General features: G+C 54.7%; 3 protein-coding genes across 6 annotated transcripts; 1 reads left to right on the forward strand and 2 right to left on the reverse strand.

The window, feature by feature from the left end:
- Positions 1-687: 687 nt before the first annotated feature.
- Positions 688-10,271, reverse strand: TSFM (Ts translation elongation factor, mitochondrial). Its single transcript, XM_062203329.1, has 6 exons — positions 10,164-10,271; positions 9,822-9,995; positions 8,967-9,095; positions 8,149-8,271; positions 3,515-3,602; positions 688-1,279 (listed from the first exon to the last, which is right to left on the reverse strand). The coding sequence occupies exons 1-6, from the start codon at positions 10,227-10,229 to the stop codon at positions 876-878; spliced, it is 984 nt and encodes a 327-aa protein (XP_062059313.1). The 5' UTR covers positions 10,230-10,271; the 3' UTR covers positions 688-875.
- A 186-nt stretch (positions 10,272-10,457) lies between these two features.
- Positions 10,458-19,842, reverse strand: EEF1AKMT3 (EEF1A lysine methyltransferase 3). 4 transcript variants are annotated; one of them, XM_062203334.1, is made up of 5 exons: positions 19,586-19,842; positions 19,373-19,484; positions 18,665-18,810; positions 17,845-17,964; positions 12,446-12,584 (listed from the first exon to the last, which is right to left on the reverse strand). In XM_062203334.1, the coding sequence occupies exons 1-5, from the start codon at positions 19,760-19,762 to the stop codon at positions 12,546-12,548; spliced, it is 594 nt and encodes a 197-aa protein (XP_062059318.1). In that variant the 5' UTR covers positions 19,763-19,842; the 3' UTR covers positions 12,446-12,545. The 4 variants fall into 4 exon arrangements, with proteins under 4 accessions (XP_062059315.1, XP_062059316.1, XP_062059318.1 ...); XM_062203331.1 differs by lacking the exon at positions 17,845-17,964 and having other exon boundaries at positions 10,458-12,584; positions 18,665-18,743; positions 19,428-19,484; XM_062203333.1 differs by lacking the exons at positions 12,446-12,584; positions 17,845-17,964 and adding an exon at positions 13,603-15,646.
- A 143-nt stretch (positions 19,843-19,985) lies between these two features.
- Positions 19,986-23,976, forward strand: METTL1 (methyltransferase 1, tRNA methylguanosine). The gene is made up of 6 exons (XM_062203330.1): positions 19,986-20,422; positions 21,125-21,288; positions 22,146-22,330; positions 22,422-22,535; positions 22,666-22,767; positions 22,923-23,976. Exons 1-6 carry the CDS (start codon positions 20,235-20,237, stop codon positions 23,076-23,078), a joined length of 909 nt encoding a protein of 302 aa, XP_062059314.1. The 5' UTR covers positions 19,986-20,234; the 3' UTR covers positions 23,079-23,976.
- Positions 23,977-24,345: the final 369 nt, after the last annotated feature.

Consider the following 24,345-nt stretch of genomic DNA (forward strand, 5'->3'; position numbering starts at 1 on the left):
GAGCTCTTTTTTGGTATCGGGTTTGCATGTGATGGTGATTTTGTGTTCTGTTGGGAGAAGGAAAGAGGCGACATTGAACCAGCTCTCGGGATAACTGGGCCACGGAGATCTCTGTTTCTGGCTCAAGAATGTCCAAATCTGCCCCACAGCTGTCCAGGAGACCTCAGGACGGCACCCCATGACCACCACCACCCCCTTAGCCAAAGGAGAAACAGGGCCATGTGTTCTTCATTTCTGTAAATGAGGCCGGCCCCTGTGGGCACACCACTGAGCCCCCAAAGCATGCTACAGACATCACCAAACGAAGCCACACTCCAGACAACTCTTGATGTCTGAACGGACAATTCCAAAGGAATCGTGTGGCACAAGGAGCGTAACTGAGGAAGACCCAGCATGGGAGCACGGTCCCCAGTGTCACAGAGCTCAAGACTTCCGCGTCACAGAAGGAGGAAGACAGAACATGAGTTAGGGATTTCAGGGATGCCACAGTTAAGTCTGAGCTGCAGGGAACAGCGACGCGAGCATGGACGCCTGTCTCCCAGCCACCGACGCGAGCGTGGACACCTGTCTCCCAGCCGCCAACGCGAGCGTGGATGCCTGTCTCCCAGCCGCCGTCAGTCACTGCAGGACTGCTGCTTCCTACGACCTGTCATGAGGAAGCACCAAAAAGCTAAACCCCTTATTACATAAGCAGGGAAATGGTCCACTCTTTATTATACAGCGTTTTTGTTTAGTAATTTTACTCACAAAGTGATACTTTCATTATAAACTCAAATGAAAAACAAATCTGAGGTTTAAGGAGGCTTAGGAAACAACTCTCGCAGTGATGTCCAGCCCTACACAACAGCTCCTCCTGGGCCCAGGGTCTCTGGAACCTACTGTGCCTCTGCCACCTCGTCTTCTCCACATTCAAACCGCACAAAGTCCACCACAGAGATGCCCTGCGGCTGCACGTACTGTCCCAGCGTGATGGAGGGGTCCAGCAGGTACGGCTGCGACAGCATCTTGGTTTCTGCCTCTCCCCCGGGCTCATCGTCCAGGGAGCCAACAGAGAGAGGGGCCATGCCCACCACATGCTGCCCGAGGCGGCGGCCAAGGTCCTCCAGGTTTGCGTTCTGCTCAGACGTCTCGCAGACGACTAAGGCCCCGTACTTGCCCAGCACCAGGCTGTGCAGCGAGGGGCTGTGCACTGCTCCGTGGACGTAGGAGCCAACGTAGAAGCCAGACGGCACCTTCACCCAGGCAGCTCGCTTCAGGGTCATGTTTTCCCCCAGCTTGCCTACGAAAAAGCAAAAGTAATCAACACACCGTCAGAGAATGATGCCTGGTGTGGTAGCAACATATGCACAGGAGACGCCAAGTCAGGGAGCAAATCCCTCTACATTTACACCAGACCGGCAGTCAGAGGCAGAGATAGCATTTTCTGTGTTTGTTTAAGACCAACTCCCTGGCAGGTTCTCAGGTTTCCAGACGGAAGCTGTGACGTCACGAACACGGGTCTCTGGTCAGCCCCTTACTGGCTGTCTGATCTTGGGCAAGTGGCTTAACGACATGACCCTACTCGCTGACTTATCAAGCCTAGTTTCCTCACCTGCGGAATGGAGGACACCGCCACCACCCAGGGCTCTCAGGAGAGAATGAGCGCGGAGCGAGCACTCAGGTGCTGGCTGTGAGCACGGTGGCTTAGAGAGCTTCGTGGCCCACACAGTAATCCATGGCAGAGCTAGAACTAAGCCTCACATCTGACTCCCAAGCAGTCAAGTGCTTTTTCCCACCAAATTACTATCCCTCCCAAATGCCACCGTAACTGACCAGACGACCAGATCAACCGCTGTTTCAGGAAAAGGCCCACAACTAGAAGCCCCCAAACCCCGGAACCCCGTGTCAGCTGACGAATCAGCTTGCTCTCATCAGCAACAGAAATGGAACAGCTCGGACTCCGGGGCCCAAAGATGCTGGAAGGGAGGGCCAGAGAGCACACGAGGGGTCTGGAGCGGCCACAGCGTAACTACGGTCAGGAAACTGCGCGCTGTGGTCCATTCCCAGGAACCGGCAACGCTGAGACCCCCGCAGTTCCATGATGTCTTAATAAGCCCCACACAGCTGGCTGCCTGGTTTGTCACACGTGACTCCCTGGAACATCAGACACTGCAAGATGACCTGATGAAAACAGAACTGGTGTCTCGACTGAAACTGCAGATGAGCATTCAATTCCCAGCCAGCTCAGCGCAGCCCCACTTCCGTGCGTCCGTCAAGGTCGTGCCGGAGGGCGGCAGCGTCCCCAGCCACCCCACTGCAACGATCCAGACACAGCTCCTACAGTCAGTGGATCCTCACAGCGTCCCTTCCCAGACCCAGGACCAGAATTTTTTAAAAGAAAGACTGAATTCCTAAAACGGATGGCTCTCGGCTGGCGCCGTGGCTCACTAGGCTAATCCTCCGCCTGCAGCATCGGCACCCCGGGTTCTAGTTCCAGTGTGGGCGCCGGATTCTGTCCCGGTTGCCCCTCTTCCAGGCTAGCTCTCTGCTGTGGCCCGGGAGTGCAATGGAGGATGGCCCAAGTCCTTGGGCCCTGCACCCATATGGGAGACCAGGAGAAGCACCTGGCTCCTGGCTTCGGATCAGCGCGGTGCGCTGGCCGCAGCGGCCATTGTGGGGGTGAACCAACGAAAAAAGGAAGACCTTTCTCTCTGTCTCTCTCTCGCATTGTCCACTCTGCCTGTGAAAGAAAGGAAGAAAGGGAGGGAGGGAGGGAGGGAGGGAGGAAGGAGGGAAGGAGGGAGGGAAGGAAGGAGAGAGGGAGGGAGGAAGAAAGGTAGGAGGGAAGGAGGGAGGGAAGGAAGGAGGGAAGGAGGGAGGGAGAGAGGGAAGGAAGGAGGGAAAGAGGGAGGGAAGGAGGGAGGGAGGGAGGGAGGGAGGAAGGAGGGAGGGAAGGAGGGAAGGAGGGAGGGAAGGGAGGAAGGAAGGGAGGAAGGAAGGAGGGAGGGAAGGAAGGAGGGAAGGAGGGAGGGAGAGAGGGAAGGAAGGAGGGAAAGAGGGAGGGAAGGAGGGAAGGAGGGAGGGAAGGGAGGAAGGAAGAAAAAAAATGATGCCTCTCAGTTCCCCCGGGTCCCTTATAGAAGGGATAAAATACTCCCTACAGCATTTTAGGTACAGTCCAGGGACTGAGCTGAAAGGCAAAGCCATCTCTGCCTGAAGACACACTGGCCGGCAGAGAGCTGCTTGCGAAGAGCCCAGGTCATGAGGTCCAAGTTCTTTTAAGGAACTCAGAAACTGATGACACTGGGACTGCATTTCCCCCAGTACCACGGCGGCCAAAAGCTTGCTGATGGGGCTTTCCCAGCCACCTAGGAGCCCTGCAGGGTGCCTACTGCTCCCTGGGGGTCACCCACAACCCACTTCCCATCCGGACAGTCTGGCCTTACAGGAACATGAGCTTGGAATTCTTCATCTAGACTGCAAGGAATACATGAGAAGCCCCAGCCCGTGACTTCCAGAACCCTTAGATACTCACCAATTGCTAAGGCCAACTGATCCTTCAGACAGCCTTCTCGGTCAGGCCCAGCGGGGAGTCCAGAGAGCTCAGAGGAATTCAGGAAGCCCTGGGTGCACAAAGGGGGACAAAGAGGAACCAATTCTAGGCCGGCGCCGCGGCTCACTAGGCTAATCCTCCGCCTTGCGGCACTGGCACACCAGGTTCTAGTCCCGGTCGGGGCACCGGATTCTGTCCCGGTTGCCCCTCTTCCAGTCCAGCTCTCTGCTATGGCCCGGGAAGGCAGTGGAGGATGGCCCAAGTCCTTGGGCCCTGCACCTGCATGGGAGACCAGGAGAAGGACCTGGCTCCTGGCTTTGGATCAGCGTGGTGGTGTGCTGGAGTCACTGCGCCGGCCGTGGCAGCCATTGGAGGGTGAACCAACAGCAAAAAGGAAGACCTTACTCTCTCTCTCTCTCACTATCCACTCTGCCTGTCAAAAAAAAAAAAAAAAAAGAGGAACCAGTTCTGCTCTACTCAGATTAGTAAGACACGAGGCAAAGATGCCCTATTTCTAAGAGAGTGAGTTAAGATAACTAAGTGTAAATAGATGATAGTGTCATCAAACCAAGGATATTAAACACTGATAACAGTTGCATTTTCATAAATATTTTATTCTATCGTTGCCCTGCCCCCAACTCCATGTCCCCATCTTCTCACCTAACTTCCTAGAATGCGATCTCCTAGAAGTAACAACGTTTTCACACAAGCATGAGAAACCTGGGGCACTTGGGATCGCTGCAGGAGTGCAAAAGGGCGCAAACCCAACAGAGGGAACTGGAGAGAACAGAACAAAACCACATACACCTCTGTCCTTGGACCTGCGATCCCACTGCCAGGAACCAGCCTTGGTGAGAAACTTTCCACAACACAAACGTACATCTGTGCCAGATTATTCACCGAGCAACTACTTCTAGTCAGAAAACTGCGGAAATCGCCTAAGCACCCCAACGTAGGAAGAGACCAGGCGACTGAACCATGGCATATCCACAGCAGCATAGGATGCCGCTGAGCAAAAAGACAAGGAAAGATCTCCCGCAGCAGCATATATTTTTCAGGGACAAAAGCAAATTAAAAGTATAGATGGATATTACATCATCATTTGTGTAAGAAAGAAGTGTTTGTATAAACATGCTTATTTTTTGCAAAAACAAATATTTAAGGTATAACCGTACTCCAATAAAGTTGGTTATCTACAGGAGTGCATGGGAAAGGGGTGGACAGCAGAGGGAGTAAGACTTCTGAGCTTACCTGTTTTTTTTAAAATAGTTTAACTTTTGTAACTGTGTTAATGCTTTACATATTCAGAAACGGAATGAAGTCAACAAAAGTTTGGAGTAAAAACAAACACTGACTAAATAGAAATAAGACTCTAACTGTATTTCGGTTGAGTAACATAAGCTCACAGAAGGAAAAAACTGGGGCTGGCATTCCGGCACCGTGGGTCAGGCTGCTGTTCCTAATGCCAGCATCCCACATGGGCACCAGCTCAAGTCCCGGCTGCTCCGCTTCCAGTCCAGCTTCCTGCTAATATGCCTGGGAAAGCAGCAGAGGATGGCCCAAGTGCTTCAGCCCCTGTATCCATGTGGGAGACCTGGAAGAAACTCCAGGATCCCCACTCCAGTCCCAGTCATTGTGGCCATTTAGGGAGTGAACCTGCAGATGGAAGATACTCGTTTTCTTTCTCTCTCTCATCTCTCTCTCAAATAAATAAATAAAAATTTTTTTAAAAGGGGGGAAAACTAAATAACTTACTATGGCCCTGTGACCACATAACTTCAATGTACAGACAGAAAGAATTACAAAGAACTCTTGAACTCCTTAGAAAGTTTTTCAAAGTAAAAAATAGCAACTGTGAAACAATTTTGTATATAACACTGAGCAATGGCAATGACGCTCAGAACTGGAAACACACACACACACACACACACGCAGTTCTATCTGCTGCAGGAACAGAGGGAAATGATGTCACAGTAACAGTAAGCATCCCTAATGTCCAGATATTGGTTTCTAAATACCATTCCCCCACTAGAAAGGACCAGGACTCCTCAGAGAAGTGGCCAATTCTGAGAAATTGGAGCAAAGAAAGTACATTATAAGCCCAGAAAATCTTGTTAGGTCAGAAAGTGAGGAGATACCCAGCAGATGACCGGGACAACTTGAGAGGCCACTGCAGCCTGTCCACATAGGCACAGCTTGCGTGCTCAAATCCACAGATAATCTGAGCATCAAAATGATTAATGGATTAACTAATAAACTGTGTAAAATAAAAATCCATGAACCAATGCTGACACACACAAAAATTACTAAATAGAGAAGAAAGGAAATCTTCTTTCTAACAGAATGCCAACTAATAACTGACACATGGGCCGGCACCATGGCTTAACAGGTTAATCCTCCGCCTTGCGGCGCCGGCACACCGGGTTCTAGTCCCGGTTGGGGCGCCGGATTCTATCCCAGTTGCCCCTCTTCCAGGCTAGCTCTCTGCTATGGCCCGGGAAGGCAGTGGAGGATGGCCCAAGTGCTTGGGCCCTGCACCGCATGGGAGACCAGGAGAAGGACCTGGCTCCTGGCTTCGGATCAGCATGATGCGCTGGTCACAGCGGCCATTGGAGGGTGAACCAACAGCAAAAAGGAAGACCTTTCTTTCTGTCTCTCTCTCACTATCCACTCTGCCTGTCAAAAAATAAAATTAAAAAAAAAAAAATAACTGACACATGTAAGAAAAAGCAGAAGAAACACCCAGTGTACAATTTCCATACTAATAACTGACCTTCACAAGGGCTGAAAATGGATGCCGGGACTGGCATCAGGCAAAAGTTGTTTTGGGAAGTGTTTGTTGATATAGTCTCAAAGAATTTTCTAAATACATTATTTGTTTATTTATTTTTTTTAATTTATTTTCATTTTATTTGAAAAGTAGACAGAGAGATCTTCTATCCGTTGGCTTACTCCCAAATGCCTGAACAGCCAGGACTGGGACAGGTTGAAGCTAGGAGCCAGGAATTCCATCTGGGTCTTCCACATGGGCAGCAGGGACCTAACGACATGAGCCATCATCTACTGCCTCCCAGGATGCGCACTGATGGGAGGGTGACTCAAAAGCACAGCGGCCAGGACCGGACCCTGGCACTGCAATTAGGATGTGGGCATCCAAGTAGCAACCCGGCTGCTAGGCCACATGCCCACCCCCACTCAGATCACTTGTTAATTACAAGGAGGAACATGGCAACTTTATAGTGATGAAGCCTGGTGATGCTACCTAAGCCAACAGAAGTTACATCGTCAGCAACAGGACCAGCAGTGGTCACGTGCCCCCTTCTGAGAATACTATTTAGTATCCTCACCAAAATCCGTATTTCCAAGTCTGATCAGGAAGAAATGTCAGACAAGCACAAACTGATATTCCAGGAAACTTGTCCCATACTCTTCCAGAACACCAGTGTGATGAAACACAGAGAAAGGAGATTAAGCAGACATGACAAATGTGATATACGATCCTGGATCAGAACTCAAACTGCTGTTGGCAAAATATGTCTATTCTATATTACAGAAATAAAAATATTGCATCAGTGTTAAAATTTCTACATGCGATCACTCTACTGTGGCTATATAATAGAATATCTGTTTTTAGGAGACACGTGCTGAGGGTCCTGATGCCTGCAATACACTTGCAAAGGAAATTTAAAATAGTGATAATAAAAAAAATAAAATAAAATAGTGATGATAACACCTACAGACAGTGACAGGAGTGGGTCTTTAGCCTGGGGGTTAACATGCCCACGTCTCTGCTGAATTGTCCAGGTCCCATTCCCAGCTCAGGATCTTGACTCCTGCTCCCCACCATTGCAAACTTGGGGAAACAGTGATGACAGCACAAGTAATTGGGCTCCCACCACCCACACAGGAGACCTGAATGGCATTCCTAGCCCCAGCACCAATCTCCACAGGTATTTGGGGAGTGAACTGGCAGACCAGCGCTCTGTCTACCCGTGTCTATCTGCCTCTCAAATAAATAAAAATAAATATAAAGGGGCCAGCGCTGTGGTGTAGCAGATTAAGCAGCCGCCTGTGGTGCCAGCATCCCATATGGGTGCTCGTTAAGTCCTGACCACTCCACTTCTGATCCAGCTCTCTGCTATGGTCTGGGAAGGCAGTAAAAGAGGGCCCAAGTCCTTGGGCCCCTGCACCCATGTGGGAGACCTGGAAGAAGCTCCTGGCTCCCAGCTTCAGAATGGCACAACTCCGGCCTTTGTGGCCAATCGGGAGTGAACCAGTGGATAGAAGACCTCTCTCTCTCTGCCTCTCTCTGTGTAACTCTGATTTTCAAATAAATAAATAAATAAATAATAGAATTTGTAGTTCAAGTGACTCATCCACTCAGTATGCAAACAATTCTAAAGCAGAGCCTCAACACAAAGAGGTCTCTTGAGAAAGATAAATAAGAGAACTAAAAGGTAGTAAGAAACTCAAAAAACCAGAACAGCAGGACGAAGGGCGAGCCTCTCCAGGGGGAACATTCAAGCAGAGACGTGAAGAACAGAGATGGCCTACCAGAAAGGAGCAGCAAAGGCCCTGGGGCCAGCAGGTCAACGCCGGGCCAAGCCCAGACTCACCTTGCTGTACGTGGAAGGCTGCTCCTCCAGGCTCCGACAGTGCAGCATGGCTCCCAGGGCCACTTGCTGGACCAACTGCTGAAATTTCAAATTTCTGGAAACAAAATCTGTCTCACAGTTTACCTGGGGGAACAAATTGACGCTGCTGACGAGCTGTTTGCTGACAGTTCCCCAAAGTGCCTTAGGGGTGCAGAGAAAACCAAGATACTGGTGGAACAAGCTGCAGATTTGACAGAAACACGGCAGCATTTTAAACCGGCAGCCCCTCCGCTAGCTTCCAGGCAGAAACCAAGGAAGGGACCCCTGCCATGCCGTGCAGTGAGTCAGCAAGAGCAGGCGGATCTGGAACCGCCCGAAGCACTCAGTCCAAGTTCACCACGTGCCGGTGCCGGCGCGCCACTGTCACCGCCTTCCCCAACCTCCTCCAACTCCAAACCAACTCTGCCATCACTGTCTCCCCGCTTCGCTCGCTCTAAGACAACCCCCAGCTGGTTCCTCACCAACGATGGCCCCCAAACCTCCTCTAAAGCAGCCACTCCCTCTCCATCACCCAATAAAAATGGCGTCTTTAAAATCCTGTGCCAGGAAACCGTGAGGAGGGTAAGGCTGCACTAGCTCACGCGTAGGAGCAGCGTTCTGCCCTGCTAGGCCACTTCCCAGCAGCACCCCTGCGCCTTCCCGTCCTCCACTGGGGCCTCAGAGTTTAACTCCCAGTACCCTCCACGGCTCCGAAACGGATCTCTTCCCCGAGAAGGGCCCACCACAAGCCTCACGCCCAAGGAACAGCCGTCCTGGCACCGGAGTTCCCCGAGACCCACCTCGACCAGCACAGCCGCGTTTCCCTCCTGCAGCAGCCCAATGAGGCCCTCCCTGGTCTTCCTCCCATGCAGCTTGGCCGCTTTGCTCCAGCCCTCCTTCTGCGCCTGCTTGTGCAGCCAGGTCTCTGCCTGCCCAGCGACAAGACAAGAGTATGTGTCAATATCACAGCACCTGCCACCGCGTGGGGCTCCCTGAGCCTTTCTGCTGCCCCTAAATTCCACGGTAAATCCAAAGTCCTCCATCCGGTGTTGGCAGCCTACCATCAACTGTCGGATACCAGGCACTGTAGCTGGGGCTTCCTGTAGGGTTTGCCTTTTTTTTTTTTTTTAAGATCTAATTATTTTACTTGAAAGTCAGAGTTACACAGAAAGAAGAGGAGAGGCAGAGAGAGAGATCTTCCATCCGCTGGTTCACTCTCCAGATGGCCGCAATGGCTGCAGCTGCGCAGATCCGAAGCCAGGAGCCAGGAGCTTCTTCCAGGTCTCCCACGAGGGTGCAGGGGCCCAAGGACCTGGGCCATGTTCTACTGCTTCCCCAGGCCACAGCAGAGAGCAGGATCCGAAGTGGACTCGAACCGGTGCCCATATGGGATGCCGGCACTGCAGGTGGTGGCTTTACCTGCTACTCCACAGCGCCGGCCCCTCAGTAGGGTTTTTCTTCACAACCTCCTTGTGGGGCAGAGGGTACTGTGTATTTCCGTTACGTACACAAGAATACAGGACAAAATCCAAGGCTGGGGTTCTCGGGGAAGCCAGACTCCCACCCAGGGCGGCACGGCTGAGCTCCGCTCCCCAGCGCGACCTCCTCAAGGCTCAGGTCGAGCCCTAGAACCCCGCCCTGCACCCTCTCCCCACCTGCTTGAGGTCCCCGCCGCAGGTCTCCAGAGCTTTCTTGCAGTTTACAAAGGAGTAGCCCGTCTTCCGCCGCAGTTTCATGAGGAGCTCCTTGCTGGAGGCCGAGGAAGCCAGCCCGGGCCCCGTGTGTACCGCGTGCCATGGCTGGGCCGGGGGAAACACAAGGCACCCCGCCTGGAGGGGGTAAGAAGAAAGGGGTGAGAAACAGGGCGCAACCGGGAGCTGGGCGACGGGGAGGGGGCGGCATCGAGGACCGGGGCGGGGGTGTGGGAAGCGCCCCCAAGGCGAAGAGGCAAAGCTGTCGGGGGAAGGGCGGGCAGGGCGCCGCACGCCATCCCTCACCGGTCGGCTCCCGGTCCGCGCCACTAAGCACAGGCGCAGCGATCGCAGCAGCGACATCGCTGACATCGCTCCGGCCCCCGGCCACTCCCGCGGGCGGGCGCGCAGATGAGACGACACACTACGGCGAGGCGGGAGGGCCAAAACGCTCCACCAGTTCGCGCCTGTCGAGGACGGCGCCACCTGCTGGCCGGATGGGCGCACTCGTCTCCCCTGCTTGACTCCCAGGAATTAAGGCCAGCAAGGCAGACAACAGAAACCGACAGACGAAGTTGTCACAAACACAACACACGCGGGTAACACTTGACTATTTCTTTATTGCCAATACATTTTAATGTTCGTTGTCCATTTGTGATTCGTGACAAATTTGTGAGGTAGGAATTTGCTCAGGCTGGTGGTCTCCGAGATAGGGGTGGGGTCCCTTCAACACACCCAGTATGTATCCGCTTAAGGAACAAAATATCTGCTGAAAATCTGTGTGCCAGGAACCAGGCTGGCTTCAGGGGTGTGTTAGGCAGCTTTTGGTGACTATAACAAAATACCAGAGATAATCGACTTAGGAAAGAAAAGGGGTTATTTAGCTCAGTCTGGGAGGCTGCAGCTTCCAATGGCACGATGCAGGCGCAGGCTCTGGCTGTGATGGAGCCGTACAGAGGAAGGATCATATGGTAGGGCAGGGAGCAGAGAGAGAGAGAGAGAGGTGGGGCCCAAACTCAGGCTCCTACAACCACGCTCTCATGAGAAGGACCTCCCACGAGGCCCCCACCTCTAAACACCGTAACCAGATTAGGCTTGCGCCCTCTGGGTACCAGTAACTTAGAACTTTGGGGCTTAAAATCCTGCATGAGTTTAGGAGCAAATCATATCTAAACCACAGCAAGGGGGGATTCGAGATGAATGAGCCACAGGCCTACCCTCAGAGGTACGCTGGTGGTGAGAAAGTCAGAATCAGACAAACACGCGTCCAGGACAGGGTAAGGCCTCAGAAGATGCACAGTGACAGGATCCCAGGCAGAAAGAGATCACGTCCAAGCAGCAGACTCGGGCAAGCTGTTTTGAGCAAAGAGGCAAAGGAGGATGAAGATTTCCGTGTGGCAGCAATTGCCCACAAGGGATCATCAGGAAGATGAAAAGCAATTGGGGTCACAGAGGGACTGGCTGAACAGCACCGAGCAAGGGCTTGTCCCTGCCTCACCAGGCAGTGGAAGCTAAGCGGGGCTGATTCCGGGAGACAAGAGTTTGCAGGATGGCTCGGAGGAGAGAGTGTCACAGAGGTGACTACGTGCCTAAGTGGTAAGCAGGGTGAGCCCCAGCCGAGGGGCCCCAGTGGGAAGAGGAAGGAGGACAAAGCACAGCACGTCAGGGAGGGAAGACGGACGGGGCTCGTAAACCTAAAGAGAGGTCGAAGCCAACAAGAAGCCGACATGCAGCACGAGCTTTCTTGCACGCAGCGTGATGTTCTGGGCTCCGGGCTCCACCTTTAGAAAGAATGAGGCAGGACTGTGCGGGGGACACCTCCGCTGTCTGGTTCCAGCGTCAGGGACGGGAGGACTCAACCCAAGGAGACGCGGTCCTACCACACTCGTCTCTCAGAGCAAGAACTGGGTGGCCTGGGGCTTCTTCCTTCTCAGCCCTTTGGCGAAGGCTCAGTCCTTTGGGCGTGGAAGAAATCCTTAATGCTCGCTTATTTTCCTTTTTAAAAAAAAAATCCCATAGACTTTAGCAAAAATAAAAAAGTCCACTGTGTGTCAACAGAGAGGAAGTGCCCGGTGACAGTCTTTGCAGTCACTGCTCTCACATCCCATGTCCTCCTTGCCCCTAAAAGTCCTGGCTACCCTCCCGTCGTCCTCCTCTGAGCACGGGAGCTGGGAGCCCGCCGGAATGCCAGAGCTGCCAGGGCCCCCAGGGGTCGAGGGGGATAGAGAGGGGAGGGGCCTAGAAGAATCCATCCTTGGTGCTTGTGTGTGTGGCTTTGGAGAGTCTGCCTTTCCTCCACCGGGACAGGGGGCTGAGAGCCCCAGAAGGGGTGACGTCACGCAGACTTCGGCTTCCTGTGCCTGGCCCTATAGATGTTGACGTTCTCATCCTCATCCCGCTGGGCCAGCTCCAGTTGGAAATGCTGGGGCAGGAGGTGCTGGAAGAAGCTCTCTGTGCCGTGCTCCTGTCTCATCTTGGCCGCCAGATAGATGGTGCCCCGGGGCCCGCACAGGTGCCGGAGGGTCCCCAGCAGCAGAGGGAAGGTGGGCTCCAGGTACACGATATCAGCCCCCAGCACCATGTCATAGTCTCCAGGGAAGACATGCTGGTCAATCCCCCAGGACAAGGGACGGACCTGCACCCGGCCTCCAGGTGGCACATTAGCCTGCACGTTGCCCTTAATCTGTTCTAGAGCCAGGGGCAGGTCAGTGATGGTAACATCCCCCCCTGGGAGAGAGGAAGGGGGAGAAAAGCAAGTCAGAGGGCTCGCGGCTCCGGCCTGGGAAGTCCGCGGGCCTCAGGGCCTACAGGACAGCCCCATCACAGCCCGAAGTCCACACCTGGGCTTTCGGAGGCCCTAACCTCCACCTCACCCACTGCCCTTCTCGCTACTCCGCGTTCTACAACATCAACATTCCAGCTGAGCTAATCTTCAACCCCTGGGCCCCACACGCAGCAACAGCTGTCAGCAGAAGCCCGGGTAGGACCCGGCTGGAGACGGGCTGTGCACCCAGCCCCACTGACACGGGGCTGCCGTCAGGGGTCTGGAAAGCTTCCCAGAAGATGTGACCTCGGCTGAGCCCCAAAGGACAAGCAGGGGTTGGCCAGGTGGAGTTTCCAAGCACAGAACAGCGAGGGCACAGGCCTCCTGGTGAGAGAGCGTGCGCTATTCCAGGAAGGCTGGATCTTAGCCATACGTAGAAGGCATGGGGCAAGAGGACAGTGGCCATGACATGCTCGGGAGGGTCGGGTTTGATCCCAGGGACGACAGGTTTGAAGAGTAGAAGGAGGGCTGAAGAGGATCAGATCAGCATTCCAAAAAGCCCCAGTCATGCAATGAACGTACAGACAGAACACCTAATCAGTTCTAGGGACAGTGGCGAGCAGGAGGACCCTCAGCCTTCCTTGAGGTGCAGTTCAGAGGTAGAGACACAGTAGGACGTGCAAAAGTCACCATTCGGTCGTGGTCATGGTCACTAGGGCAGAAGAAGCGGGAGGTACAAAGAAGTCCTTCGTGTTTATCACGTGCCCATACGCCAGGTATTGAGAGTTCAATAGTGAACCAAGCAAAGGAGAATCCTCCTCCCTGTCCCCCAGGGAGCTTTCAGCCTAGTGGCAAGAAACACAGGGGCCGGCTGTGACACAGTAGTTTAATCCTCTACCTGCAATGGCAGCATCCCATATGGGAGCCGGTTTGAGTCCCGGATGCTCCTCTTCCTATCCAGCTCTCTGCTATGGCCTGGGAAAGCAACAGAGGATGGCTCAAGCACTTGGGCCCCTGCACCTATGTGGGAGACTCAGAAGAAGCGCCTGGCTCCTGGCTTCAGATTGGCCCAGCTCTGGCAACTGCGGCCATTTGGGGAGTGAATCAGTGGGTGGAAGACCTCTCTGTGTGTCTCTCCCTCTCTCTGTTTATAACTCTACCTCTCAAATAAATAAATAAATAAAATTTAAAAAGAAAAAGAAACAGACAACAGCAAAAAAATAAGTCAAATAAAACACACCGTATGTCCAATGGTCACGAGCACCCAGCGGGGGGGGGGGGGGGGGGACTGCCCCGGGGAGAGGGCAGGGATCTATTTTTACACTGGGGGTTAGGGAAGGCCTCACTGAGCAGATTACATCTGGACAGACGCCCAAGAGTGGCAGTGCAGCAAACCACGTGGATGTCTGAGGTTAAGTCTCCCAAAGGTCAGACCAGTAAAGGCAGAGGCAGAACCATGCCTGGCAGGCCTCAGGGACATCAGGAAGACCAGTGGCCGCAGCGGAGGGAGGGACAGCAGAGATCTGGTCCCAGTCAGGCCTTGTGGGGAGAACATTGGCTGTCAGACTCATACGGGAAGCCACGGGAAGATTCTCAATGGAAGAATGGCGAATGCCGACTTATGTTTCAAAAAGAGCACTCTGGTGTGGCAATGGGGAAAGACCACAGAAGGGCAAGGTCAGAAGCAAGGAGACCAGTGGGGAAGTGGCTGCCATGACCCAGGCGAGAGCTGATGGTCTGAACCAGGGCAGTAGCAATGGCTAAGAAGCAGTGGGATCCAGAATATAGCTCGAACGTTATGCAAAGGAGTCTGCAGCTAGAGAGGGAAGAGTCGTAGCGTCACAGGCATTAAGAGATCATCTACAGCCATGAGGGGATGGGACTGCTTGGCAGTGAGTGCAGACTGTGAAGATTTGGCATCCTGGACGAGCTGCTCCACTTCCGACCCAGCTCCCTGCTAATATGCCGGGGGGAAAGCAGCAGAAGATGGCCCCAGTACTTGGGCCCCTGGACCTACGTGGGAGACTCAGATGAAGCTCCTAGCTCCTGGCTTTGCCATTGGGGCCACTTGGGGAGTGAAACAGCAGATGGAAGATTCTAAGATTCTCTCTCTCTCTCTCTCTCAGTCTCTATCCAATGCTGCCTTTCAAATAAATAAAAAATAAAATATTTTAAGGGGGGGCAAGAAAGAGAATAGAAAAAGAGTACAGTGAGATGGACGGAAACCAGAATTGCACAGCCCTGGAAATCAGAGGCTCCGTCTGGAGGAAGAAGGACTGAGGTGTCAATGTCAATGTCAAATGTGAAGTCCTTGGCCGATGCCGCGGCTCAATAGGCTAATCCTCCACCTGCAGTGCCAGCACCCCGGGTTCTAGTCCTGGTTGGGGCACCGGATTCTGTCCCGGTTGCCCCTCTTCCAGTCTAGCTCTCTGCTGTGGCCCGGGAGGGCAGTGGAGGATGGCCCAAATCCTTGGGGCCTGCACCTGTATGGGAGACCAGGAGAATCACCTGGCTCCTGGCTTCAGATCAGCACGGTGCGCTGGCAGCAGCAGCCATTGGGGGGTGAAACAACGGAAAAAGGAAGACCTTTCTCTCTGTCTCGCTCTCTCACTGTCCACTCTGCTTGTCAAAAAAAAAAAAAAAAAAAGTGAAGTTCACGGCTAAGTGACTCCTGGCTAGCACCATGGCATTGGAAATGATGCTGACACCCTTAACTAGAGCCACGGTATGGAGGGGGCAGTGGAGTGAGTGTGCCACGGGAATGCATGAGGACAGAGCACAGGGCAGGGACTGGAGACAGCCGGAACTCACCTGAGGAAGTTTAGTTTAGTGGGTTTATTTATTTATTTATTTATTTGAAAGGCAAAATTAGAGAAAGAGGCAGAGACAGAAATCTTCCATCCACCGGTTCACTCCCCAAATGGCTGCAATGGATGGAGCTAGGCAATCTGAGGCCAGGAGCTTCTTCCAGGTCTCCCACACGGGTGCAGGGGCCCAAGCATTTGAACCATCTTCCACTGCTTTCCTAGGCCATAGCAGAGAGCTGGGTCAGAAGTGGAACAGCCGGGATTTGAACCAGTGCCCATATGGGACGCCAGTGTCACTGCTATGCCACAGTACCAGCTCCTTAGTATAGTTTTTATTTTTATTTTTATTTATTTATTGGAAAGACAGAGACAGAGCACTCCCATCCTCTGGTCTACTCCCTGAATACTGTGATGATTCCTGCCTAACACTGCAGCCAGGAACTCATTCCAGGCGTTCCATGCGGATGGCAGGAACCCAACCACCTGAGCCATCACTGCTGCCTCCCACAGTTTGCATTCGCAGAAACCCGGAGTCAGGGGCAGAGCTAAGACTCGAACCCAGGCACTGCAATATGGGATGCGGGCATCTTAACCAGTGTCTGAACTGCTAGGCCAGGCACCAACCTCAAGGAGTTTTGTTTTAAAGTGGAGCAGAGCAGCCAGCATTGTGGCACAGCAGGTTAAACCAGCAGCAGCAACACTGGCGTCCCATATGAGCACCACTTGGAGTCCCAGCTGCTTTACTTTTGCTCCATGATTGGGAAGGCAAGGAAAGATGGCCCAAGTACTTGGGCCACTGCCACCAACACGGGAGACCAGGATGGAGTTCCTGGCTCCCAGCCAGACCTAACCATGATCATCACACCCATTGGGGTAAGTGGACAAGCAGATGGCAGATCTCTTTCTTTCTTTCTTCTCTCCCTGTCATTCTTCCTTTCAAATGAATTAATACATCTTAAAAAAAGAAATAAAGTGGAACAGAGAAATGGCAAGGTAATTGGAGAGAGATGTAGGACAAGTTTTTCTAGGAGAGAATTACAGTATATTTACATGCATATGTATTCCACACATACACATATATGGAATGATCCAGAGAAAAGGAATAACACAGGAGAAATGACAGAGTGATGTCTGGGTAGGTGGGATGGGCCGGGGTCTTGTGATGAATGGGGGGCTGTGAGGTGACAGGAGACATGTGGATGCAGATGCCTTTAGGCGGACACATGCTGTGATGGGGTCGTGCGGGAGTTTCTGAGCAAATAAGAACAATCAGAAGGCCAGCGCTGTGGCTCAACAGGCTAATCCTCCGCCTTGCGGTGCTGGCACACCAGGTTCTAGTCCCAGTCGGGGCACCAGATTCTATCCCGGTTGTCCTTCTTCCAGGCCAGCTCTCTGCTATGGCCCGGGAAGGCAGTGGAGGATGGCCCAAGTCCTTGGGCCCTACACCGCATGGGAGACCAGGAGAAACACCTGGCTCCTGGCTTCGGATCAGCGCGATGCGCCGGCCGCAGCGGCCATTGGAGAGTGAACCAACGGCAAAAAGGAAGACCTTTCTCTCTGTCTCTCTCCCTCACTATCCACTCTGCCTGTCAAAAAAAAAAAAAAAAAAAAAAAAGAACAATCAGAAGAGGGAGGAAACAATACCCCTAGCTGGGGGTCTGGGGGGAAAGAGGTGTTGCGGGTCTGAAAGGCCTGAATCAGCAAACAGAGAAGTGGGACCAGCAAGCTGGGGGCCCCCAGGACCCCTGGGCTCAGCAATGGCAAACTTTCCTTCTTTTAAAGATGCATTTATTTATTCATTTGAAAGGTAGAGTCACAGAGAGAGAAGGAGAGGGAGATCTTCCAGTCCTTGGTTCACTCCCCAAAAGGCTGCAATGACCTAGCCAAACTCAGGAGTCTGGAACTCCATCTGGGTCTCCCAAAGAGGTGTCACAGGCCCAAGTGCTTGGGCCATCTTCTGCTGCATTCCCCAGCTCATTAGCAAGGAGCTGGGTCAGAAGTGGAGCAGCTGGGACTTGAACTGGCACTCATGGGGGATGCCAGCATCATAGGCAGCAGCTTGACCCACTATGCTATAACTCTGGCCCCAGTGATGGCAAGTTTTAATGAGACTAGTCAACCCAGATGTGTGTCTGGAGAGCTCCCAAGCTAGCTTGCGGGTGGGAGGTTAAGTAGGCCTTCTTTGGGAGTTTGAGCTGAGCAACAAAAGGTGCACGTGCACTAATCGGGTGGTAAAAAGGCTTCAGAAGACAGAATGTGCAGCCAAGGTCAGAGGAGGTGTCCCAGGGGCACTGGAAGAGGCTGGAGAGGAAGGCAGGGCCTTGGAGGCTATGCTAAAGGTGTTGGTTCTATCCTGAAAGTGGTCGAAAGATCTGGAGTGGAGGTGTGACCACAGCTGCATTTTGAAAAAACTCACTCTAAGCGCTGCATGGGTGGAACAGGCAGAGGCCTGCGGAGGGGCAGGCAGGCCAAGCAGTGTAGGCCAGGTAACAGTGGTGGCCTGGACCGGGGGAGCTACCAGCAGCAACAGAAAAACCTGAGAAAATTCAAGAGGTTTTTAGCAGATAAAATAAATGGGACTTGAAAAATGTGAGCATGAGCAAGCGAGCCACAGCAAAGGTGCTATCTGCTTTCCCACTGGGTGGACAGCAGTTTGACTCACTAAGATGGGGAAGCCTGAAGTTTGGGGGCAGGGGAAGATCACAAGGTCTACTCTGGATACCCCCAAAATCTCCTATGGGGAAGCTGGAACAGGCTCTTGTGAAAACCTAGGCATGAAATGGCAGTGTGGAACACCCAGGACACCCAACCCCCAGGGCTGGCTGCCGGCTGGGGTGCGAAGGAGGAAGAGAAGGGACGAGAGGACATGCAGCTATCTGACTTGGCAGCTGAACAGGGGGCAAAGGAGGAGAACCAGTCTGGGGAGTAGGTGTTGCCACCCACAGACATGCCTTTGCTCCCCTTTTAGCATAACCGCCTGCCTCTCACCCACCCGCCACCCAGGCAGAAGCTGCTGCTGACACTGCCTCCACGCTCCCTGGACCTGCTGCGCTCATGCCCTGCGCCTTCTGGCCGCCCAGAGCATCATCTACACAGGTTCCAGGGGGTCAAGGCAGACCCAGCTGGGGTGGCTGTGCTCGCCACAATATCAGCACAACTCTGGGCTGGCCATCTCCCCCACCCCCACCCCCCACTTGGGGGAGAAGGCGTCTGATTCACTGTTGAATCCCCAATACCTGGCAGGATTTGTGGCACAGAGGAGAGCTGGCTGATGGGCTCAAAGGACAGATGTCTGCCTCTGGGAAGACTTCCCTCCTGTGATCAAGAACATGCCGACTTGCATTCCAAGGGAGATGGCCTTGGAAGAGTCTCTCAGTGAGTGCTTTGGGGACAGACGAATTATACGTTAAGGACATGTTTCCTTTGCAGGTTCGGCGTCTTGATCAAACTGAAGCAAACATTTCCTTAATCTTTCCTTTCCCGAGTCTGCGGTATTCCTATCCCTTCTTCCTGGCCCCAACCTTCAGAAATGCACCGGCTACTTTCTCCCAGCAGTAACAACCTCAAGAATCTACATTCTATTAATAATAATCTACATTCTATTAATAAGGAAGCTGTAAAGCACTCCTGAAGTTGAACAACACCATGCCCAGAGCAAAGGGTTCAAGGGCAGTCATTCTCCGTGAGCCCACAAAGAGCAAAAGCGGAGAAGACTCCTTCCACGAAGCCAGCCTGGGTTTATTTCTCGCCCGCCCGACCCCCACCCGCTGTCCCCAGTCAACCACGTCGAGGCTACTCTGACAGCCAATGCGCAGCCGTCTGGCACACTGAAGCAGGAGCAAAGTCAACGTGTGTTCAGAGGGGCTGGGCCGGGCCCGGGAACCCGCGACGTGGCAACTTCTGCGGCCGCCGCCCCGCCCCCACCGCGAAGGCGGCCCACGCACCCTGCAGCGCCGCCAAGATGCCCACGATGCCCGTCCCCGCGCCCAGTTCGATCACCTTCTTGCCTCGGAAATCAACATTTTGCTTCTCGAAATAGTTGCACAGGCTCAGAGCCTACGAGAGAACACAGAGAAAGCGAGGAGAGAGAGAGGGGCTGTCTCGGGGCTGGCGACCTCCGGCAGAGGCGGGGTCCGGGCTGGGGGCTCGCTCCTCACCGCGTCCCACACGCGCGCAGCTACCCCGAGGCGCGACCCGAAGTTCTGCGTGATGCTCAGCGCGTGCCCGCAGAAGCAGAAGCGGCTCCTTTCGGTGTAGGAGTCGGCGAAGAGGCCGAGCTCCCGAGGGAACACCGACTCGGGCTCCGACTCCGGGTCTGGACCGCGGGCGGCCATCGGGCAGGGAGCGCCCGAGTCCACAGCGGGGCACCGGCGGGCGCAGTCCCCGCCGCGCGGTGGCACTGAGCCCCGCCTCCTCCTGCGGGACTTCCCGGAGGTGGACGGGGCGCTGCCCCCGCCCCCGTGCCTCGCGCACCCCCGACGGGACCCACGCGGGTCGCACCGGGCAGCCTGGCCAGAACCCAGGGACGGGGAGTGTGGGGTGCGAAGTGGAGGGCACTGTGGCAGGCGGGACCCCAGACCCCCCTCACCTGCGGAATGCACAGGTGCCTGCACGCAGGATGGCGGCCGGGCCGGGCCTTAGCAAGCTACGGGAAAAGGCAGGACGCCGGGCTCGGTCCCGTCCGCCGGGTTAGAGGCCGGAGGTGCAGAGGCTCCCTCCTGCCCCTTGCCCCCGACCGCCCTCCGCGCCCACCCCGGAGCAGGGTGCACGTGTGTCTTTAAGGGGCGGGGCCTACAGGACACGGGCATGGTGCGTCATCATCCTGCGCCTGGGGCCTCAGTCCCCACGTGGATTCGCCGGAGAAACCCGGGTCTGGGCGTCATGGCCGCTACCGAGAGTGGGAAGGCGGCCGGAGTGGAGGCCTTGCAGCCCCAAAAGCGCTACTATCGGCAGCGAGCTCACTCCAACCCCATGGCGGACCATACGCTGCGCTAGTGAGCGAACCGGGGCGGGGCCGGGGCGGGGGTGCTGTACACAGCCCAAGGGAGCGGTGGTGCTTGGACGAGTGGGAGGGTGTGGGACAGGCCCGGGAGCATCGGCCGGCTGACGTCAGCTTGGGGGTGGGTTCGGGAGATTTGACAGCGGGCGGAGTTAGAGGATTGGGAGGGGCGTGGCGCTCAGGCCTCAGACTGTGTAGCGGTGCCCCGCCTCGGGAGAGAAAGAAACTTAACTGAAACTAGAGCGCTAGAGGCAGAATGCCAATTCTGCCTTTCATTTTGTTTGTTGGGTTTAATAACAAGACAAACATCTGTGCAATCCTGCCCACACCTCACTCCATCCTTTCCCCGAAAGAGCACATCAACAAAATAGGGTCCCGGTGCCTTAGGCAGCCAGTCTGGGAGAAGAGGAACTTGTGCCCCAGAAGAGAGAGCTGTCTGCCAGGGCCACATCAGCCTGCCGAAGTGGAGATGGGCAGCTCAGCAATCACGGGCCTCGTGATTGGTGCTGATTCACTCTGCGGGTTGAGGGGCTTCCTTTGTGCCCGGAGGCCTTGGTGCCATTGTTACAGAACTTCTGAGAAACCTCCTCCCCGCCACCTCCTCCTGCTCCCCTCTCTCCGACCCTCCCCCCCCCCACTGCTACTTATGCAATGATGTCACCAGCCTGCTCACTTCCTCATGTCTTCTTGCCAACAGCCCTGTGAAACCAGAGGAGATGGACTGGTCTGAGCTCTACCCAGAGTTCTTCGCTCCACTCACTCAAAATCAGAGCCACGATGACCCGAAAGATGAAAAAGAAAAGAGCACTCGGGCCCAAGTGGAGTTTGCAGACATAGGCTGTGGCTACGGTGGCCTGTTAGGTAATCCGTGGGCCAAGCCGAGATGCCACCTCAGCAGGTTTGGGGGTGGGTGGACAGAGTTGGCCTTTCCCCTTCGGACCAGACACTGGTGACATCAGTGTAGAGCAGCCCCTCCTCCCCTCTGCTCTGGGTCTGTGGCCTTTGCCCTGCCGAAGGGAGAGGGCTGCCTCAGGCCTCTACGAACGTGGGTTGTCCTGTCTGGCTGCAGTCCCTACATGACATGATGCATTTCACCTGCCAGGTGCCGGGTCACTGAGCCGGTCAGCACAAGCGTCAGAGATTCGACGCTGTGCCCAGTGATCCTGAACTGTCTTAGGGATTCCACAACAACCCTGCCCCTCTCCCCTCCCTTGCCAGAACTCAGTCCTCACTCTCATGTTTTTGGGTTCCTGCTGCATCGTCCATGTCGTCCCAGCCATACGTGCCAAGGTACTTCTGTATTCTTAGGTCTTCCCATATAGATAACAGCCTGGCAGAGAGGAAGAGCATGGTACTTGGTAGCAGAAAACCTAGCTTCAAGTTCCAGCTCTCCCCCGTCTCAGCTCTATGATCTGGGCTTTTCTGGCCCTTGGTTTTCTCATCTTCACAGTTCATTGCAGGGTGAAATGAGGTAGTGTATGAAAACTCTAAAGCAGCTGCACATGTACTGCACAGGTATTCCCAGCCTCCTATCTTAGTCCTGGTGGCAACTCGCGTATCTCCCCCGTCCACTTCCCCAGCATAGACCTATGCACAGAGCTGTCTGTCCCCTCTTGCCATTCCCGACTTTGGTACACCAAAGGCTTCCTTCTGTGGACCGACCGCTGTGCACTTCCTGCAAGTATGACTGATGATCCCGTTGCTGTTTCTGTGTCCAGTGGAGCTGTCTCCGCTCTTCCCAGACACTCTGATTCTGGGTCTGGAGATCCGGGTGAAGGTCTCCGACTATGTACAAGACCGGATCCGGGCCTTGCGTGCAGCTCCCGGAGGAGGTTTCCAGAACATTGCCTGTCTCCGCAGCAACGCCATGAAGCACCTTCCTAACTTCTTCCGTAAGGGCCAGGTGCGGAGGGACCCTGGTGGGCCAGGCTGGTCGGCAGGTGGTGCCGGAGGCCAGGGTCTCACCACACTGTTGGTGCATGTCCGTCTCACAGCTGACAAAGATGTTCTTCCTCTTCCCTGACCCACATTTCAAACGCACGAAGCACAAGTGGCGAATCATCAGCCCCACACTGCTGGCAGAATATGCCTACGTGCTGAGAGTCGGGGTGAGTCGGGGGTGGGGGGCCTTCCCTCGGAAGTCACTGGAGATGCATGTGTGAGCTGGCACTGCCACACCCATCACCGCTGCTGGGTTGCCTGCAGCCGCCTGTCTAAGGCGTCGTCACCCACACACAGGGACTGGTGTATACCATAACTGACGTGCTGGAGCTCCATCACTGGATGTGTACCCATTTCGAGGGACACCCCTTGTTTGAGCGTGTGCCCCTGGAGGAGCTGGTAAGTAGGGGGCATAAGAGGAGTCGCAAATTGTGGGCCCTTTCCAGAGAGGTTCTGCACCCAGCTCAGTTCCCAGCAAGATGCCCTGAGAGACAAGGGGCCGGGGACAGTCTGAGAGGCAGGCAAGAACTTAACGGGGCCCCTCCTCTTCCCAGAGTGAAGACCCCATCGTGGGACATCTAGGCACATCAACTGAGGAGGGAAAGAAAGTTCTACGCAACGGAGGGAAGAATTTCCCAGCCATCTTCCGGAGAGTGCAAGACCCCACCCTCCAGGGACTGAACCCCGATTCCACCCTGCCTGCGCACTGACTGCCTTCCCTGCTGGCCCCCGTCTTCCCAGGACTGGAAAAAAGATCAGGCCTCCTGGGCCTTCCCGGCTGAGCCTGCGAGAGACAGCAGCCTCTCAGAGAAGTTGGGGGGCAGCCGAGGGCAGAGCCCTGGTGTTTACAACTGCCCCAACTCCTCTCACCTGCTTGTCCCTCCACTGCCAGCAGAGAGCAAAAGGAGCTGACTGGAAAGGTCAAAGGACCTTGGAGCAGAGGGGATGGGGGGGTCCTTGCTCTCCTTTAGCACTCCCCCTGTGGGATGCAGTGTTCCACTTTCTAAACTGCCTGCTAGGCGCAAATCCCCTGCCCACTAGTGTTTGCTTTGCAGTGCTGGGATAGCGTGCGTGTGTGTTCACGTGCCCAGGCTGCTGTTTCTCAGGAGTGGGTATCACGTGCCGCCCCGCCTAAGACTTGACCCCGGGGGAAATCTGTACTCCCTCTGCTGCTGCTCTCCCTGGAGAGTCCCTGGGAGGGTAGGGGATGGAGACCCTCGCCTTGTCCATATTGGTCATCGCTTCCAACACTTCAGAGCTGACCGACTGGCACAGAGCCTGGTAGGGGTGGGGAGGCAAGGAGCCAAGAGCTGAACTGGAGGATTCTGAGGCTGAAAGCAGGAAGGGGCTGCTGCCCAGGAAGCCCCCCCCCCCCCGGGAACTGTGGCCCCTGGGCACTCCGAGCGCTCAGCCCTGGCCCCCACCCAGCAGCCCCCAGACAAACTCCGGACTTTTCTGATGTGCAAAGAAGTTCCTTTATTTCTGCTCCTAAAGCCCCAGATTCCCGTGGCTGGAAGGAGGGGCTGTTGACCTTCAAAACACCCCTACCCCCCCCCCCCGCCCCAAGAAATAAAGATGAAGGTGCCTGGAGCCATTTTAACCCATTAACCCACCTGCACTGTGCCCAGAATGCATTAGGTCCAGGGGAGGGAGAAGTGGGGCTAATGCAGGAAAACCCTGCCCTCGTGCAGCCCAATGAGCCAAGAAGTGGGGACAGGTACAGCTGTGTCTCAGCCCAGAGAAGCTACAGGATGAATCAGAAGGGGCTGAGCCCACTGGTGAAGTGGTGAGAATGCCAGTGCACTGGCTTGTGTGGCTTGGTCACCTACCTTCCTTTTAAGTAGCCTTTCCCAGGAAGAAACCTTCAAGCTGCTGGACTAGGGCACTAGCCCCTGCAGGGGGAAACAGACGGTTCTCACATCCAATGAGGGTCATCACAACGTGAGACCCAAGGAAGCCAGAGTCAGCGCCGGCCCC

Source organism: Lepus europaeus, chromosome 10, assembly GCF_033115175.1.
Source record: "Lepus europaeus isolate LE1 chromosome 10, mLepTim1.pri, whole genome shotgun sequence".
Taxonomy (NCBI): Eukaryota; Metazoa; Chordata; class Mammalia; order Lagomorpha; family Leporidae; genus Lepus; species Lepus europaeus.

What these genes read in the sequence shown, in the direction of transcription:
- TSFM (XM_062203329.1), bottom strand. Translation starts at nt 10,229, where the DNA reads ATGTCAGCGATGTCGCTGCTGCGATCGCTGCGCCTGTGCTTAGTGGCG. An exon ending in GCGGCGGGGACCTCAAGCAG is followed by an intron (nt 9,096 to 9,821) that starts GTGGGGAGAGGG and finishes GTCGCTGGGCAG; the next exon opens with GCAGAGACCTGGCTGCACAA. An exon ending in TCAGTTGGCCTTAGCAATTG is followed by an intron (nt 1,280 to 3,514) that starts GTGAGTATCTAA and finishes GCTTTTTCGTAG; the next exon opens with GCAAGCTGGGGGAAAACATG.
- METTL1 (XM_062203330.1), top strand. Translation starts at nt 20,235, where the DNA reads ATGGTGCGTCATCATCCTGCGCCTGGGGCCTCAGTCCCCACGTGGATT. An exon ending in TGGCTACGGTGGCCTGTTAG is followed by an intron (nt 21,289 to 22,145) that starts GTAATCCGTGGG and finishes TTCTGTGTCCAG; the next exon opens with TGGAGCTGTCTCCGCTCTTC. An exon ending in GTGTGCCCCTGGAGGAGCTG is followed by an intron (nt 22,768 to 22,922) that starts GTAAGTAGGGGG and finishes TCCTCTTCCCAG; the next exon opens with AGTGAAGACCCCATCGTGGG.
- EEF1AKMT3 (XM_062203331.1), bottom strand. Translation starts at nt 19,762, where the DNA reads ATGGCCGCCCGCGGTCCAGACCCGGAGTCGGAGCCCGAGTCGGTGTTC. An exon ending in CTGCGCGCGTGTGGGACGCG is followed by an intron (nt 19,485 to 19,585) that starts GTGAGGAGCGAG and finishes GTTCTCTCGTAG; the next exon opens with GCTCTGAGCCTGTGCAACTA. An exon ending in TGTGCCACAAATCCTGCCAG is followed by an intron (nt 12,585 to 18,664) that starts GTATTGGGGATT and finishes CCTCTCTCCCAG; the next exon opens with GGGGGGATGTTACCATCACT.